This window comes from Pongo abelii, chromosome 3 (assembly GCF_028885655.2).
Source record: "Pongo abelii isolate AG06213 chromosome 3, NHGRI_mPonAbe1-v2.0_pri, whole genome shotgun sequence".
Lineage (NCBI taxonomy): Eukaryota > Metazoa > Chordata > Mammalia > Primates > Hominidae > Pongo > Pongo abelii.
The window spans coordinates 26030354-26048874 of NC_071988.2; the positions used below are offsets into that span (position 1 = coordinate 26030354).

Sequence of the window (18521 nt, forward strand, 5' to 3'; positions counted from 1 at the left end):
GTATTGCACTTGGATCAATGCCTGGAACTAACAACAATATTCTCTTTATTTCTCTAGTGTTGATATAGTTAAGATAGTATTAATCATCTTTGTTCACTGTAGCTTGTGTTTGGTTGTAGCTTTTATTGTGGTAAAATATATGTAACATGAAATTGATCATTTTAACCGTTTTTGAGCATACAATTCAGTAGCACTGTGTACATTCATAATGTTGTGGTTGTAGCTTGGAATTATCATATTCTGCCTTCCAAACAACACAAAATAAATAGAAATAAGCAAAGCTCTTCCACTACTCTGTGCTCATAACGTAGTTAATGAAAATGTTAGTAGCATGAGCTAGGGTCTGAAAAGGGCTAGTGCTGCTTGGAATCGTGGTTCTTAATTATTTTGGTCACTTTGGTTTCACTTGTATAAGTCAGTGAGATTTTTCTGATCTTTGGAGAGAAGTTGAGAACTGCTTCTGTGATTCTATATATGTGTGCACCCAAATCTTTTGCTTAAGACATTTTTCATTAAATTTTCAATAGCATCCCTGGAAACCAGGAGTCAAGAAATTTGCATGCACCTGTTTACTTTCTTTTTTTGCACCTAGTCAACTATTTTCTAAGATAATGACAGATGCTACAATGTTATATACAGAAACATCATTGTTTTCTGGGAATTTATAGTATAAAACAGTGGAGAAAATTAGAAAGCTGGCTGGGCGCGGTGGCTCACGCTTATAATTCCAGCGCTTTGGGAGGCCAAGGCAGGTGGATCACTTGTGGTCAGGAGTTCAAGACCAGCCTAGCCAAACATGGTGAAATCCCGTCTCTACTAAAAAAAATAAAAATTATCTGAGCGTGTTGGCGAGCGTCTGTAATTCCAGTTACTTGGGAGGCTGTGGCAGGAGAATTGCCTGAACTCCGGAGGCAGAGGTTGCAGTGAGCTGAGATCATGCCTCTGCACTCCAGCCTGGGTGATGGAGTGAGACTGTCTCAAAAAAACAAAAACAAAAAAAACAAACAAAAAGCTAAACTAAAGTAAAAAAATTAGATAGCTGTCAGTGAATATAGAGATAAATACAGCTGTATGAATACGCCTACTTGTTTATTTAGATACACTGAAGGAACATATTGGTTAACCATGAATATAAGTGTAGATACTTTTTGGATAGAGGAGTATGTTAGTAAATGAATTGCATATTAAAAAGACAGTTGTTGAGGTAGAGGCATTACCTTCTGGTTCCCACCTTTAGAGAGGCTCTGAGATCAGCAGGAATTTAAGTTGCTTGGTGGTGGTGTGGTGGGGTACAGATGGGGAAATATGTAGGAGTGAAATAATCAGAATATGATAACTTTTTAAATGTCTCTGGAAGGTGGGAAGGGACCTAAGGAATTGAGTTTGTATGATAGTCTATTTAAAACATTTGAGGTCCGGTGTAGTGGCTCACGCCTGTAATCCCAGCACTTTGAGAGGCTGAGGCGGGTGAATCACCTGAGGTCAGGAGTTTGAGACCAGCCTGGCCAACATGGTGAAACCCCATCTCTACTAAAAATACAAAAATGAGCCAGGCGTGGTGGTGGGCGCGCCTGTAGTCCCAGCTACTCAGGAGGCTGAGGCAGGAGAATCGCTTGAACCCAGGAGGTGGAGGTTGCAATGAGCTGGGATCATGCCACTGCACTCTAGCCTGGGCAACAGTGTGTCTCAATAAATAAATAAATAAATAAAATGAAATGAAATAAAATAAAAAAATGAAATAAAACATTTGAAAGGTATAGATGAAGTTAGCAATTATTTAGGGGAACTTTTAGCTAACAATCAGGGAAACTACTTTGTTTTTGCTAGGGTCCAGGTAAACTAGCAGGTACTTTTTATGCAAAGTGAGTGATTACAGAGATTCAGAGTTCTAAGAGGCAGTCATCAGTCAGAAGGAGTTTTCACCAAAGGTCCTGTATTTTCTGTTTAGAATAGTACTTAAGCCATAATTAGAGAACATCTGCAGTGGTTTCTCAGCCCTCTGTTGGTAAAGTCTGTCTCCTCTGATTGTTGAACTATTCAAAAGTCTGAATAGATAATCAGAGATTATCTAGAGTCTTCTGCCTGCATTTTTATAGCATTCCTGGTATAGAATTTGGTATACCTAGTCCAGTTACAACTTTCCCTTTCTCATTTGCTGTTCTAGCATGTAATATATGCTCTCGATAAATATTAGTATTTTTTGAATGCCTATCATCATGTAACAGGTAACATGTATAAAAGGCTGAAACTCATTTTTCTCTAAAAAATATGCAGCAGCTTTTATTATTTATGCATTACTGTTTTTGGAGAAATAGCCATTAATCCTGTTATGTGCTAGGTGTTTGTAGTATGCTAGATACTGGAAATATAAGGGAATACTAGGCATATGAAATAGACTTTGCCCTAGAGAGGGTATCAGAAGAGAAGGAAGACATTATTCACTTTCCTTTTGAGTTTGAATCAGGTCTTTGGTATATTGAAAAATGACACCTGAAAATTTTCTCGAGAATTTACTCTGAAAATACTCACATTGAATATTTGAAGTATTGAAGTATTTGATTCGGTAAATGCTTGAGCGATTAGTGGAAGTACTAAATACAAATAATACTTATTTAAAAAGTTCTCTCAGTGGTAGTAATTAAGAAAATCCTAATCATGAGATTCATTAAATAGTTGCCAGCGTGGTAAGCCAAGTTCTTGGCGGCATATGCTGTTAAACACTGTTAGTAGGCTGCAGTCCTTAGTTTGTGATTGAGTCACCTGGCTCCCCTTCTTAGTTCTTTTCTGCATGAAATTTGCTGACTTAAATAATATTATAGGAGGGAACCTAGCTCTAAAGACTTCACTTACTTTTTTCAGCTTCATTTCTTTCTTAAGCTCTTAATTTCATAAGTTTCTGAACTGTATTCCCCACATGTATCAATTGACTAGGATGACAAAGTATAGAATATGCCATATTTATTCCTCTAGTGAAGGCAAAGGGAATAGCATTTGATGCATTTTGTAATTCTGTGTTTGGTGTTGCTCAGCTAGATAGATGAAAATGTACCTTTGTTTTACCTAGGATGACTTTTAGGCCTGAAATGCCAGTCATATTTGTCTGTTTTCTCTTAATATATTTAGTTCTCACTTCAGTATGATCTTTTCTTTCTATCCCCACTATCATTTCTGTAGTTTATATTCTATTACTTCTTGCCTAGACTGTTGTGATAGGCATTCTTTGGTAGCAAACATATGCTGTAGATTAAAAATGAAACTGACACATTCACCTTTGATTGCTACTTCACCTGTCTTTTGCTGGTGTTTCTTCTTTCCATTGGGGAGTACTATTGGTATAGCAGAGGACAGTTCTTTGTTGTGTGGGACTTGTCAGGCTTGTGCATTGCAGTTAACTCAGTATTCTTGCCCTCCACAACACCCCCGCCATTGACCGCCAGTAAGTAGCAGCTGAGAGAGGGTGAGTGAGCAGGGAGGAGGCCTTACCACTCTCAGTTGAGAACTAGCCTGCTAGCCAGTCTGTGCTTATTGTGGGTTCCAGAGCTCATCTTATTTCCTGTTTGTGTTTATTCTTGTTTTCCCTTTTTCGACTCCCAATTACCAAAATCCAGTTTCACTTTCATAAGGTCACTGAAAATGCAATTGCTTACATGTAAAAGTCAGGCAAAGTATGTATTAGATTTGGTAACATACAATAATAATTTATATATAAGATGTATAACAGTAGTAATTATAGTAATATAGTATTATACTATGTATAGTAACTATACATAGTAATATTGTATAGTAATAAAACAGACTTTATTTTTGACTTCATGGAGTTTTCACCCTATTACAAGAGTATGAGAGCCTTAAGGACTGTCTTAAATATTTTAAAGTTCCCCTTGGTTATTTTTGTATGGTATGTTGCATATTTTGTTCAATAAGTATTTAAACAGTACTATATGACACTGAATAGAATTTATACTTTAGGCCTGGGGAATACTGAATAGTTTTAAGCAGAAGAGTAATGTTATTAGATTTCTACTAACTACTTAGGTTTAAATTCAGTGTTAAAAGGTGAGTTTTGTTAATTTCCCCATCCTGCTTTTCTAATCAGCCAAATTATTTCTTGAAAAGCTTTTTTCTTTCAAACATTTTGGAAATCCAATTAGGTAAGTAATTTAGTAAACAACTATATTTATATTGAAAGTCCAGTTAGATAAGTAATTTAGTAAACAAATATATTTTGAGCACTTACTGTGTGCCAGATACTGGTTTAGGCACTGGGCAAAGAGGAATGATCAAAACAAAGCCTGTGATCTCATGGTTGCATTATGGCAGGAGAGTTAGTAAGCAAATGAATCAACTCATATACTGCCCTGTGATAAAGCGCTATGAAGAAAAATTAAACAAGTAGAAAGAGTGAAGGAGAAGGCTATCTTACATAGGGAAATAAGACAGCCTCTGAGGAGGATCATTTAAGTTGGAATGAAAGGAGTTAACCAACCATGGATATATTTGGAAGAAAGAGCTTTGCCGATGGAGGAAACTGCAAGTTAGGGCTTTCAGTGAATAATTTATTAATTTTTTTTCTCCTTTATTGTCACTTTAGGATAATCTGTAGATCCCTCCATGATCTGGCCTTTGCTTATACTTTTTCTATTAATTATTTAATTAAATGGGAATAATGCCTACTTTGTGGGCAAAGTGAAATGTGTTAACACTTAATTTTTATATATTTTATGCAATATAAATACAAGGATGCTCCATATTGATAGTTATTATCACCCTTTTGTTATATAATAATCATTAGCTTATGTTCTTGCCTATACCTGTCTTCCTAGAGAAGACTTGCTCATCTTTCAAGAATCAGTGTAAATGTCACTTTCTCTTTGAAGCCTTTCTTGCTGTGCATGTAGACATGACTATTCCCTTAGTTTTGTCACCATTGTTTATTTGTATATCTGTCGTTGCATCTGCCATCTTTAACTTTATTTATTTGTTTTTACCTTTTGTGTACCCAGCTTCTAACCTAGACTCTGGCATTTAGATATTTGCTACATAAATGAATTGTATTTAGAAGCTAATTCATTTGGCTTCTAATATTTACATATACTTAAACCATTCAACAAATATGTCACTTACTGTGGTGGATACTGAGAATAAAAAATTAATACAATGCATGTTCTCAATCAAGTTTAGGGTAAAGTTACGATACAATATAATATACTTAATATAATGGTTTGTTCAAGGGGAGTGTGAATTAAAGTGGAGATAGATTATCTAAAGGAAAAGTAAGGCAGGAAGTATAGATATGTATTCTAGATTGTGAATATCATTCCTCAAGTGTCTGATGATCTCCTTCCACGGGGCACATTTATGCTTCTTGGTGCAGTCAGCTCCTCAGCCAGGTCCTGGCAATATCTGTGATAGCGGTACTTAATTCTCTGATGCTGGTGACATTGACCCATTTATGTTCATTATACTGACACTTGAGCATGGATTTGGAAGTTGTGAATACTTAGAATCCCAGTTGTCATTTCTAGGAGTGTGATCTTAAGCAAGTTACTCATGAGTCTTATTTCCTCATTTGGAAAATAGAGATATTTTCTGCCCCATACAGGGTTGCAGGGAATAAATTATGAAGATAAAATAGTATTGGTTTCTAGAATGTAGTGGATAATATTTCTTCCTTTTTAATTTTTTATTTATATATATTTTTTGAGACAGAGTCTCACTCTGTTACCCAGGGTGGAGTGCAGTGGCATGATCTTGACTGACTGCAACCTTCGCCTCCCAAGGTCAAGCGATTCTTCTGCCTCAGCCTCCCAAGTAGCTAGGACTACAGGAGCGTGCCACCATGCCCGGCTAATTTTTGTATTTTTCGTAGGGATAGGGTTTCACCATGTTGTCCAGGCTGGTCACGAACTCCTGACCTCAGGTGATCCGCCTGCCTCAGCTTCCCAAAGTGCTAGGATTACAGGCGTTGAGCCACTGTGCCCAGCCTGTAGTAGATATTTCTTAGTGGGTGAAATAATTTTAATTCATTTTACTTTATTTCTGTAGAACCATACTGAGCGTTTGGCTCTAATTACAGGAAAACAAGTTGGAATTTAATAATGGTGTTGATAGCTGACTTGGGTTAGGTCTCATTCTGTTGCAGCTGGTTCCTTGTCCCTCAGCGCAAAGTGCTGCTGTTAATCCAGAGAAAAGAATGCTTAGCATATAATACTCAAAAGCTGTATCACACTATGTTGCATTTAACACAAGGTGAGGGCACTGAGGGGAGGACATTTGTCTTAGTTGTTGCCTTGTGTGCCCAGCACCAAGCACAGAGCCTGACGTGTTATAGGCACTCCATATCATGTTTAAATTAGCGAGTGAATTCTGTTTAGATGAGGAAGATGTACTAATATGGAGTACCTGATGTCCACTGGGGCATTTTGGGTAGCTAAAGAAAGTGTCTATAAAATATAAGCAAAGGAGAACAATATTGGTAGCAGTTGCCTTTGAAACCATTATAATTATAGGCACAGACCTTTTTTTTAGCAGGTTGTACATTTTAAAATAAGTATAAGCCAGCTAATTTGAGTTAAAATGATCACATGTGCTGAATTAACCTAGAAGGTAAACAACTAAAAGTGAAAAGAGACATTACAACAGGTAATAGAGTTCAGAATTCACAGCTATTCTAAATTAGATTTGTAAAAGCCTTGAGTCTTACTTTAAAGGAAATACAATTTCACGTGAAGAAATGTATCACTGTTGCCATAACTTCAACTCCTGTCTTTCCTCCGCTGCTCAAACTTGGCAAAACACCAAACCTTAGAGCAGTCTCATCATCTACTGTTTCTGTTCCTTGGAGGCATGGTCTGTTGAGTGCTGCCAGGCTGACTGTCAGCTGTGTCTCTCAGTCTTGTCACCATCCTATTCCACTGTCACCAGAGGGATCTGGTGAATTGCCATCATCCCATTCCATTGTCACCAGAGTTATCAGATTTTAAATGAATCTGATTGTGTTATTCCCCTCCTTGAAATCCATTAATAGCTTCTCAGTGTTTTTAGGATAACAAACCAAATATCCTGGTATGAAAAACAGAGCTTTTAGAGATCTGGCCTTTTAGCAGTCTCTACCTGATCTTCTCTTTTCTGTATGTTGGTATCTTTGTACTACAGACATATGATACCACTTGCATTTTTCTGAATGTTTTATGTTTTTTTTTTTTATGTCACTGAACGTATGATGCTGCTTCTAGGCATGCTGTTCTCTCTTCTAAAGGTTATCAGCTACAGATGATTTAAAATTCTTCAAGTTTACCTCTAGAAAACTTTTACCTAACATGATACATTGTAGGAGTCTACATGTCTTCCTTCTCACAAAACTGTGAGCTTTTTTGAGTATGGATACTCTCTTATCTCTTTAATTCCTAATGCCTGTCACTGCCTTGCACAGGATAGAAGCCTAGAAGTTTGTAATTTAGTTAATATATGAAGTAACAGAATTTATCAGAGGCTTAAAATATGTTCAGCTAAAATGGGTATTATGTGAGAAGTGGAGAAACATGGTCCCTGCCCTGTTCATAATCTTAGTTGTATGGACAAAAATGACACATAAGGCAATTAAAGCCTAATCAAATACAGCATTAAGTGAGGACTTAGGTAGAATGATTAGAAAATGAAGATAAAATCGAAAATTTCAAATCCCTTGACATTTCCTATCTGCTTTTCACTTTCTCCTTAAATGTTTACCACTACTAACATGCCTATACCTTTTACTTATTTATCTTGTTAGGTTCATAGTCCCCAGTAAAATATAAGCTTTATGAGGATTTCTGTCTGTTTTGTTCACCATGGTATCTCTGGTGCCTGACATGTGGTGGATGCTCATTAGATAGTTGTTGAGTGGATTGAATGGAGTGCAGAGAAGGAAGTGATCACTAGGAAATAGTGTTTATGAAAGACTTCATGGAGAAGTATTAACATCTTGAAGTAGACTTGAGAGAGAGTATTTTATTAGATTAGCTAGTGTTTATGAAATATGCCTATTTAAGTAAATAATTACCAATTTTATTTTCCTATGACTTTTTCAAGTCATGTTGCTCCTAATTTCTCTTAAAGCTTCCTGTGGTTATATGGTCCTCACTGTTGACTCCTCTTAGATACTTTCACAACAAAGCCTATTTAACCAGAGTGAGAGATGCTGGCCCTTTCCTTATATACCAGTTGCAATGAACATCTTCACTTTGTTTTTTAGCAGATTAAACTATGTGTAAAAAATAGGTCTGCTGGAGGCAACTATGTATTATATACAGATCTTTATACTATATGTCGTTTTGGTACCTGAGCTCTTATCTTCTATTTTGCATCTTTTAAATAATTGCAAATAAATTCAAACTTACAGGCATATCAGGGTCTTTATTGTTCTGTGAATTAGGGATCATAATTGACCATTATGCCTCTAAGTTCTTGGATTTTAGCAAATCTTGACTGGCGTTTCAAATATTTGTATGTACACGTATTTATATATCACACAGAACTTATAATTGCATTTCCTACTTTTATAGTTTCCTTTCTTTTCTGTTTACTTCCCTTCTAAGACTAAAGAAATTAAAATTAGATTTTGAAGTAAAACTATTAAAAATGTTAAATCACCAAAATATTTTTTCAGCTGTAATTGGAACATGTTAGGTAATATCAGTTTGAATTTTTTTTTTTAGAAAATAAAATTATCTGTGGGCCTCAAATATTGGCTTCTCTTCTCCCAGCTTTTTTTCTCCTAAGCACAGAATTAGATATTCTTAGGCCCTTATAGCTGCAATAGATCTTAGTAAGTATCTACTTGCTTTATTTTAGTGATGAGGCAACTAAGACACAAGGACAAGTGATTTGTCCACAATTAACTAATGACAGCTAATTGATAGTAGGGCCAGATGATAGACTAACTATCGATGAGATAACTAAGCTGTGGCTAACCTCTGTCTTATGCTAACCACTTTCAACTTTAAGGCCATACTATTTCTGGAAATATATGTGGTTCTGATGGCATTTTAAAGAAATGTTATTGTAGTGACTTGGTAGAAGAGAAGTAAGTTCCTAGAATTTTGTCAGTCCACCAGTCAGCCAGACTGGGTGTAAGTGAAGCTGCGGCAGTACTTTCCCATTTTGGTATATAGGTTGTTAGCTAGTTATGTGCACAGGAAGTAATTTCCATCAGTCTGATTTTAAGCCACTGAAAAATGTTTCATACTTTGTAACTTAGTTTTTGACAACCTGAATGTGAGGATTCACATGTATTCCATAGGGAAAAGGTTGCCCAGTAAATGTATATTAAAGATAACATGAAGAACAAGATTTTTAAAAATCTGGTTAATCTTTTTCTTTTGTTTGTTGTTGTCGTAGTTGAACCTAAGAACTTAATGTATTTTGAAAAAAGCTATATGGGTAGACTCTTGGATTATCTTAAATAGAAAAATGGAAACAAAAGGGTCATGTGACTATTTTACATTTCCTTTCCCTTTTTTTTGGTGATATTTTCTAGGACTCATTTTGATTAAACTGGATTGTGCAAAAATAGCACTTTGTATTCTGTGATTTTTAGTGTTTTTTTTTTTTAATGGAAGGAGATCATCTGTTTTTTTGGTAGGGGGAATGATTAGTAAATCATGATTAGTAAATATTCAGGTTGGATAAGAAGAAATGGTTAAAGATGTAGATGTTTTAGATAACCTGAAGTTAGTATTGGCATAACTCCTGGTTGTAGTTGCCTGATGTTAATTAAATTGGATTATTTATTTTTAGTCAGTTGTGTTCATATATTATACTTTTGATGTGAAGAATATTCTGCTAGACGTTTTAAAGTCTCTTAGTTTAACTTAGTCTGAAGTTTAATTTTGTTGGTTTTCTTTTAAATTATACTCTCTAACTATAGCCTTTGTTTTGGTATGGCAAGTTAGTAATTGCCCTTTGTTCTCTTTCAGATCCCTGCATGTCACTGAGTCCACCATGCTTTACAGAAGAAGACAGATTTAGTCTGGAAGCTCTTCAGACAATACATAAACAAATGGATGATGACAAAGATGGTGGAATTGAAGTAGAGGAAAGTGATGAAGTAGGTGGAAAAATGTTTTCCTTGCTATTGTCTTAGAACAGAATGACTGCATTTGTGTTTCTGGTCTTCAATTTTCTCTTTCCTCATGTGGCTCATTGCCTTCATCTTCAACATCTTTAGTTTTTCTTTTTACACGTTAATTTTACCCTCTATAAACATTTACATGGTTTTTCTGTTTTTCCCCCCATTTGGGTGTAAGTCTTCCCAGTTTTATAAAAACTTTCCATCTCATGTTCTTGTATTTCTCAAACATGTATCCTATTCTGACTGTATTTTATCTATTGTTGCTTTACAAACCACTCCAAATGTAGTGGTTTAAAATGACAACAGTTTATTATTTCTCCTGATTCTGTGGAATCACTGGCCTCAGCTGGGCACTTTTTCTGTACCCTTAGATATGAGCTGAGGTCACTATGGAAGTTGCATTCTCTTGGGAGCTCTGTTGGGGCTGGAGTATCTAAGACAGCCTCTTATTCTGCATAATCTCTTTCTATGTTACCTCTCATGATTCAGGAGGCTAGCCCAAACTTTATTACAGCACGGCAGCTAGTGTTCCAAGAAGGCAAGTTCCCATGTGCAAGTGTTTATCATGCCTCTGCTTGCCAATGGTTGCTAATTTATTGGCCAAAACAAGTCATTTGGCTAAGCTCAGAATCTGTGTGGAAGAAGATTCTACAAAGATATAGATAACCAGGAAATGTGATTCATTGGAGACCACCAGCATGGTAATTTACTACTGTCTTTAGTTTTTAAGCATTTGCATTTACCCTACCGGTCTGGTTTCTGTCTTAGTTTCTCCCTAAAAATTGTCTTCTTTGAGTGTTGTCTCATTCTAACCAAATCCCCTGGTCATTTTTCAGGCCTCTTCAGTCCCTTTATTGGATTTGTCACTGTTGAATTGCTTCTCTTTCAGATTATATTATAGTAAATTACATTATTTTCTACATTATTATCTCATGTGATGTAACAGTGACAGTGTCTAGTAGCATTGTTATCTAACGGAGACATTCTCTGAAGATCAGTTCTTGGCTTGCTATACAAAACGTTTGTTTGAGAATGCCCATCTGTTTTCAGATTGCCCCGATTCCTCTATCTCTAGGCCAATCCAGATCCCTGACCTTTTGCTTTCTGCCTGATGTTTTTAGAGGGCTCTTACTGTTGCTTTAAACTTAGTATGTGTAAAACAAAATCCCAGTTTTGCTATTTTAAATCTCTTGTTGTTCATTTGCACCTCTGGACCTATTTCTCGATTCTTCTTCTTCTAAAGTAGATGTTGGCAGACTTTTTCTGCAAAGGGCCAGGATATGGGTTGGAATGTGTTCTCTAAAAACATGTTGAAGTCCTAAACCCCAGCACCTCAGAATGTGACCTTATTTAGAAATAGGGTCATTGCGGATGTAGTTAAGATAAAGTCATATTGGAGTTGGGTGGGCCTGTAATTCAGTATGGCTAGTGTTCTGCTAAGAGAGGAGAACACCACGTGGAGTCACAGAACAGGAGAGAAGATGACTCTGTGACAGTGGAGGCAGAGATTAGTTTTATATAACTGCAAATGAAGGAATGCTAAGGATTGCTGCTGACACCAGAAGCTAAGAGAAAGGCATGGAACAGATTCTCCCCTAGAGCCTTTGAGAGAGCATGATTCTGTGGACACATTGATTTTGAACTTCTTTCTAGCCTTCAGATCTGTAAGAGAATAAATTTCTATCATTGTAAGCCATCCAATTTATGGTACTTTATTATGGCAGTAGTATAATGAATGGAAATGAATACAGGCCAGGTGGCAAATTATTTAGCTTTAGTGGGCCATGTAGTTGCTGTTGTAACTATTCAACTCCGCCACTATAGTGCAAAGTGGCCATAGACAGTACAAGAACTAACGGGCATGGCTGTTTTCTAATAAAACTTTATTTGCAAAAACAAGCAGCCAGCCATATTTGGCCTGCATGCTGTAGTTTGCCAACCCCTGCTGTAAATTAAGCTCTTGTGTTCTTAAAATATGTTCCTTTTTCTTCCTTTCCCCACTACCTTTTATCCATTCTAGTTATTTGCTTGTTCTGTTCTAATCTAGGTATTTATTATCTTGTGTCTAGATTACTGTCTCTAAGTTTTTCCTTTCTAATCCATCATGATTATCACTTTGAGAGTGTGATAGCTAAGAGACTTAGTGATTTCTAATTGCTTATTAGGTCAGATAGTAAATCTTCAGTCTTACAGTGTCTCTGCATCAGTTGATTTCTGCTATTTATCGTGATTAAAATCATTCGATTAGAGCTCAGTCAGTACCAGTGATACCAAAATCATTACTTTCGGTTCAAATTAGATCAATTTATTTATTTCTAGAACCACTGACTATATGATAATTCTATCTTACATAGCTTCCAACTTAAAAAGTATTTGAACTGTATATTCTGTTGGTCATAAGGAACAGTGTGGTAAAATTGATGGATTATTAAGAGTTTTATTGTTATTGGAAAACAACGTAAACTTATTGTCATTTATTGTGGGCTGTTTTATTAAAATGAGTGGATAATTCATTCTCTCAACATCATTATCATTACTCCTTTTCTCTCTTTGTATTATATTTTTATAAAATAGAGGTAATTTATAGAGGTAATTCTCTAAGCCAAAGAGATTTTCTAAAATTATTATTGTACATTTTCTTAGTCATTTACAATACGATAGGATTAGCTTTGTCAAATTCCATGTCAACTCTGAGAGTATACAGTGTTAAGTAGATGAATCCTCTGTGCAGTTTTAGGTTTGTTTTTTTTTAAATTTTATTATTATTATACTTTAAGTTTTAGGGTACATGTGCACAATGTGCAGGTTAGTTACATATGTATACATGTGCCATGCTGGTGTGCTGCACCCATTAACTCGTCATTTAGCATTAGGTAGCTTCTGCAGTTTCAATGACTTGCTAAAATGGCTCACAGAACTCAGGAAAACACTTCACTGGTTTATTTTAAAGTATACAACTCAGGAACATCCAAATAGAAGAAATGCATAGGGCAAGGTATGGGGGCGGTGTGCTCAGAGCTTCCATGTCTTCTTCATTGCACCCTCCCAGCACCTTGATATGCCCACCAGCCTGGAAGCTCTTTGAATCATGAACCTTGTAACAGAGTTTTTGTAGAGCTCAATTTTCCTGGAGGTCAGTGGGTGGGACTTAAAGTTACAACCCTCTAATTACTTGGTCTTTCTAGTAACCAGCTTTATCCTGAAGCTATTTAGGGCCCTATCCTAAATCACTTTGTTAGCATAAACTCAGGTTGGTGGATGGGGGCAATAGTGAACAACAAAAGACTCACCTATCAGGAAATTTCCAGGGTTTTAGGATCTCTGTGCCTGGAACCTAGGACAAAGACCAAATATATTTCTCATTATATATAATATATTAACATATTATTAATATCATAAAATATACAAATATATATTATGTAATTATAAAATCTATTAAAATATATGATTATTATATAAATTATATATTAATATATATTAATATATTTCTTAGCCTGGTGCTGCTGTAGCAGGGTGCTATAGACTGGGTAATCTATAATGAACAGAAATTTATTGACTCATAGTTGTGGAAGTTGGAGTCCAACATCAAGGTGCTGGCAGGTTTGGTGATTCTGATTTCAAGATGGCTCCTTGAATGCTGCGTTGCCTGGAGGGAGGACTGTTTTCTCTTTATGGGGTGGAAGTAGAAGGCCCAAGAGGCAAAAGATGTGTAACTTGCCCTTTTATAAGGGCATTAATTCCTCTCCTGAGGGTTGAGCCCTTATGATCCTATTACCTCCCAGAACCTCCCTATTACCTCTTACTTCCTAACACTGCCACAATGGCAAATTTCAGTATGAGTTTTGGAGGGGACAAACATTCAACTCATAGCACACCACAATTACAAAAATATTTAAATATGAAAAGTAGCAGAAATCCACATTTCCTGAATCATTAAAAATACCTTCAAAGGAAAGAGCAGTTAAAATTGTGCATGATATATACACAGAGAAGATATCAAGGAGGCTTTTTCAGATATTTGACAGCCTATTTGTAATTGATTGCATTATAATTCTTAAAAGTACGAGTTATTTTAATCTTTTTTACCTCCTCAGGTATACTTTTTTAATTTTTAATTTTTTTTACTTTTATAGAGATGAGAGTCTTGCTGTGTGGCTCAGGCTGGTTTCAAAAGCCTGGTCTCAAGCAATATTCCTGCCTCGGCCTCCCAAAGTGCTTGGATTACAGGCATGCACCAGCCTTTATCAGATGTTAAATGCACATGTGCGAAGTGTTATTACCACTCTGCAAAACAAATTAAGCATACATGGCTGTGTAATTTATATTTCAGTAGAAATCTTATTGAGTCTTTTAAATTTCAGTGGAATTTTAGGCATGTTGTAATAGAAGTTAGAACTAAATAAAACTTAGGTTTAAAAAGTAGAGCTTAGAATTCTTTGATATGAGAGGTGAATTTTAATATTTAAAAACAGAAGATGATATCTTTCTGTATTTCTCTTACTATTTAAATGCAAACACAACATGCCTTTGTATTTTACTATTACCTAAAAGAATGTAGAAATCCATTGTCCAGTGTGGTAGCCACTAGCCATATTTGGCTATTCAGCATTCGAAGTTGAGGTGTGCTATAAAGTATAAAACACACTTGAAATTTTGAAGGCTTATATGAGAAGAATAATATTAAATATCTAATTTGAAAATATTGATTACCTGTTGGAGATATTTTAGACATATTGGGTTACATGAAATATAATATTAAAATTTACTTCCTTTGTTTTTACTCAGTGTAACTTCTAGAAAACAAAATTATGTATGTAGCTCACATTTTATTTCTATTAGACAGCACTGATCTAGACTCTATGTGTGATGTGTTTGTATGCTTTAAAGGATGAATTATTAATTCTGCAGTTCTTGTACTATAGTCCTTCAGTTCAATATAGGTGCATTTTGATTTGTATTTCTTGTTAAAGTGTCTTTTTGAAAGAAATAAACAATAATTCTTTTATGGACCTTTACTGGCCTTCACTAGGAAACTTTATACGTTTAATAGGAAACCTTAGCCGAAATTTTAAAGTACTTAATTTCTTGTGATTTTTGTTTTGTTTAGAAATGTTGCTTTTCTAAAAAAAATTCAGAAAAGTATTTAGCATTTGAAAATTCTGTTTAAAAACTTATTTTTTTTTTCTCTTTAGTATCCTCTGTTTTGTATTTGGTCATATGAAAAATTCTTTATTTATATAATTAATATTGAGCTAATATATCTGATGGCCTATTTTATACCAGATACTCAAATAGTTGCTTGGAATAGATTAGGAACAAGATAGACAAAATGTGTGCCTTTAAGTGAACATTCAGGTAGGGCTTGTGGGAAGGAGACTAAACAAAATAAATAAGCAGGGGCAGGGGGATCATCATCAGAGCTGATGGGGGCTGTAATGTTCTATAGGGTGGCAGGCAAAGTGAGGGTAACACGTAAAGCATATCATGTGTACAGTACTTGGACAAATAAGAGAGTAAATGTCTGATAACTTTCCAGGGCTATGTTAAAACTGAATTTGGAGTACTTGGGGTGCTTCAGATCAGGAATAGGATATAAAGCTTTTGCTGTCTAGGTCATCATCTTCTGGACCAACATAAAAAAGGTTCGATGTCAATGTGTGCAGAATCTGTGACCTGTTAAGATTGAATTGTTGATTGCATTCAAGGCTGCACGTTCTGTCAATTTTAGTGAAATTTTGGAAAGTGTAGGTATTTGGTCAACAAATAATTTAAATAAGAGAAATTAATGGTTTTGTTGCCCTGAGCACAGCAGTGGAGTTCACATTGTTGTTGCTCATTTTGTGACTGAAAAGTTTTATCATTCTTTTGTATATGAATTCCAGTGTATATGAATTTTGTTTTCTGTTCTTACCTTTCTCTCTTTTTCTTTGAATGAACATTTTTTTCATTCCTTTCCTTGTTGTAGTTTTTCTTTGTTTTTATTTACTCTTTTTCATTTTACCACCTGAAATAGGTAGTTTTAGAGGTTTTTTTTCTCATCAGTTTGTTTGATATACATATATAAAACAAAATCAACTTTAAGACCTACTTATCCGAAAAGTCCATTGTACCTAGTATTTCAGTATTCCTTATGTTGTGTATGCTGCCTTCACAATACATTGTTTGCCATAATTTTTATACCTCTTGGAAAGCTTAGTTAACAACACAGATGTGTCTGTGGAGAGTCACTTAAGAAAATAGGCAAAATTAGGATTAGACAAAACAGAAGGCAATGCATTTTAAAATTGAACAGTGTGTTTTGAATTATGTTGGGTATTGTGTCCAAAAGATTAAATACATCTATTTTTCGCTGAAGTTTTCTAAGGTTAACTTTTAACTTGTGTATTAGTTTATTGCTGTGTAACAAATGACCCCAAAACTTAGTGGCTTAAAGCAACACACATTTCTCATTTCATGGTTTCTGTGGGTCAGAAATCCTAGTGCAGCTTAGGTGGGTCTTCTGGCTCTGGGTCTTTCACAGGGCTGCAATTATAATATCAGCTGGGGTTGTGTCATCTCAAGGCCTGATTAAGGGAGGATCTACTTAAAAACCTACTCATATAGCTGTTAGTCTCACAGGTCCTCAATGGCTGTTGGAGATACCAGTTTTCTGCCATATAAGTCTCTCTGTAGGCAGTTTATAACATGACAATGGGGTTCCCTCAGCCCACTGTCTGTCACTCTCTCAGAGTGAGAGGGAGCTCTGAGAGAAAGAGAAGGGGCAGTAATGTGGACGTCATAATCTTTTTGTGACTAATGCTGGAAGTGACGTCCCATCACTTTTGCTGTATTCTACTCATGAGAAGTGAGTTACTAGGTCCAGCCAACTGTCACACGGAGACAAATACGAGGATGTGGGGATCATTGGGAGCCATTTCAGAGACTGCTTACCACAGTTTATTTTGATAATTTACTAACTAGAAATATTTGATGGGAGATTCTCAAGCCATAGAAATATAGAGTATAAAAGCAGTAAAGTTATAAAATTTCCTTTAAAAGGCTTTGTTTTAGAAATGTCCCACAATAAAACCCATTGTGTTCATCTTTGTAATAGGATATGTGTAGAATTTTAAAGCCTGATTAAAAGTTATCTGTTGAGTAGAGCTTTGCAGTGAATGGTGACTCTAATTACATGCACAAATGTACCAGTGTAATTTGTTTGACTGAAAGATTACTTGACATTCTTCTGAAAGAACAAGCAGCGCAAAGGGAAGGGAAGGGCCTAGGTGCTAGAGAAGTCTTGCTGTCTGTTAACTTACAATTACTGAGGTACTTTCCTGTATACTGAAATTTTCATAATTTCATGATTTATTTAGTTAATATAACTTGATACCATAAAAATAGAGACTTTAATTCTTTCTGGAAAATAATGGCAATCAGCACACAATTAAAGTAGCAGAGAATGTTAGTAAGTGTTTTATGGGAAAATGGATTACATGGTCAAAATTGGGAAATGTTGGATTAGTTTTGTAGGACTTCTTAAACTTAAATTTATAGATTTATATACTAAAATAACATTTATTGAGCATTTACTATTTGTTCCATAGTATAAGCACTTTTGTATGTACTATGGTATAGACTCCTTATAACAACCCTATTAGCTAAGAATCTACTCTTATCTTATATGCAGATGAGGAAACAGTTTGGTGGATTAGGCAATATGCCCATAGTTACAAGCTTGTAAATGATAGAGTTGGGGTTTTGAAGCCAGGCCAACTCCAGAGCCCATGTTCTTGATTTCTAGTGTTTCTTGTTTCTCTGTGTTAATGTAGATTATTAATCTTCAAAAGGATGGTAAATCTTACGTCTGTTTGACAAGGAACTTTTGTAATGCAAACTGTCTCTTAAGTTTGGCATAATGTAAGTGGTCAATCGGTTTTTGTTTAATTGAATTTTTTTTCCTGAAAATTGATAATTGCTACCAAAATAACACCACGCAGATTTTTCAGTGACTTTAACATAACTCGTTAGTACTGACACTAAACTTACTTTAGCATCTGATCAAAGATAAAGTCATTTTAGCAAATGATAAATTGGACATCGTTTGCTAAATTTGATGCTTTTGTTTTGCATTTATTAAATTTTTCATGGTAGTATATCTTGGCTATAAATGTCTAAATAGTACTTAATAAGCATCTAATAAATGTTTGTTTAACGAATGAATATTGGAAAATCAAACTTTTGGAATGGCCTGGGACTGTAAGTGACCATGGAGAGCCCATGGTGATCATGGGTTAGGAGCACTCTCTGGAGCTAAGCAGCAGCAGCAACTGCTTAGTACTTGTCAACAACAGAAAAATAATTAAAAGCTGAAGAAACAAACTTCAGTTCAGCAGTCTTTTATTGAGTACCTATCGTCTGCCAGACAGTG

At 35.4% G+C, this 18521-nt stretch overlaps 1 protein-coding gene across 3 annotated transcripts in view; it reads left to right on the plus strand.

The window, feature by feature from the left end:
• The window catches only part of STIM2 (stromal interaction molecule 2), a 163278-nt gene that overhangs the window by 50684 nt on the left and 94073 nt on the right, over positions 1–18521 (plus strand). For all 3 annotated transcript variants that reach the window (XM_054553805.2, XM_054553804.2, XM_024246345.3), the window contains exon 2: positions 9957–10087. In XM_054553805.2, the coding sequence (XP_054409780.1) occupies positions 9965–10087 (123 nt within the window). In that variant the 5' untranslated portion in view covers positions 9957–9964. The remainder of the gene's footprint in view (positions 1–9956; positions 10088–18521) is intronic.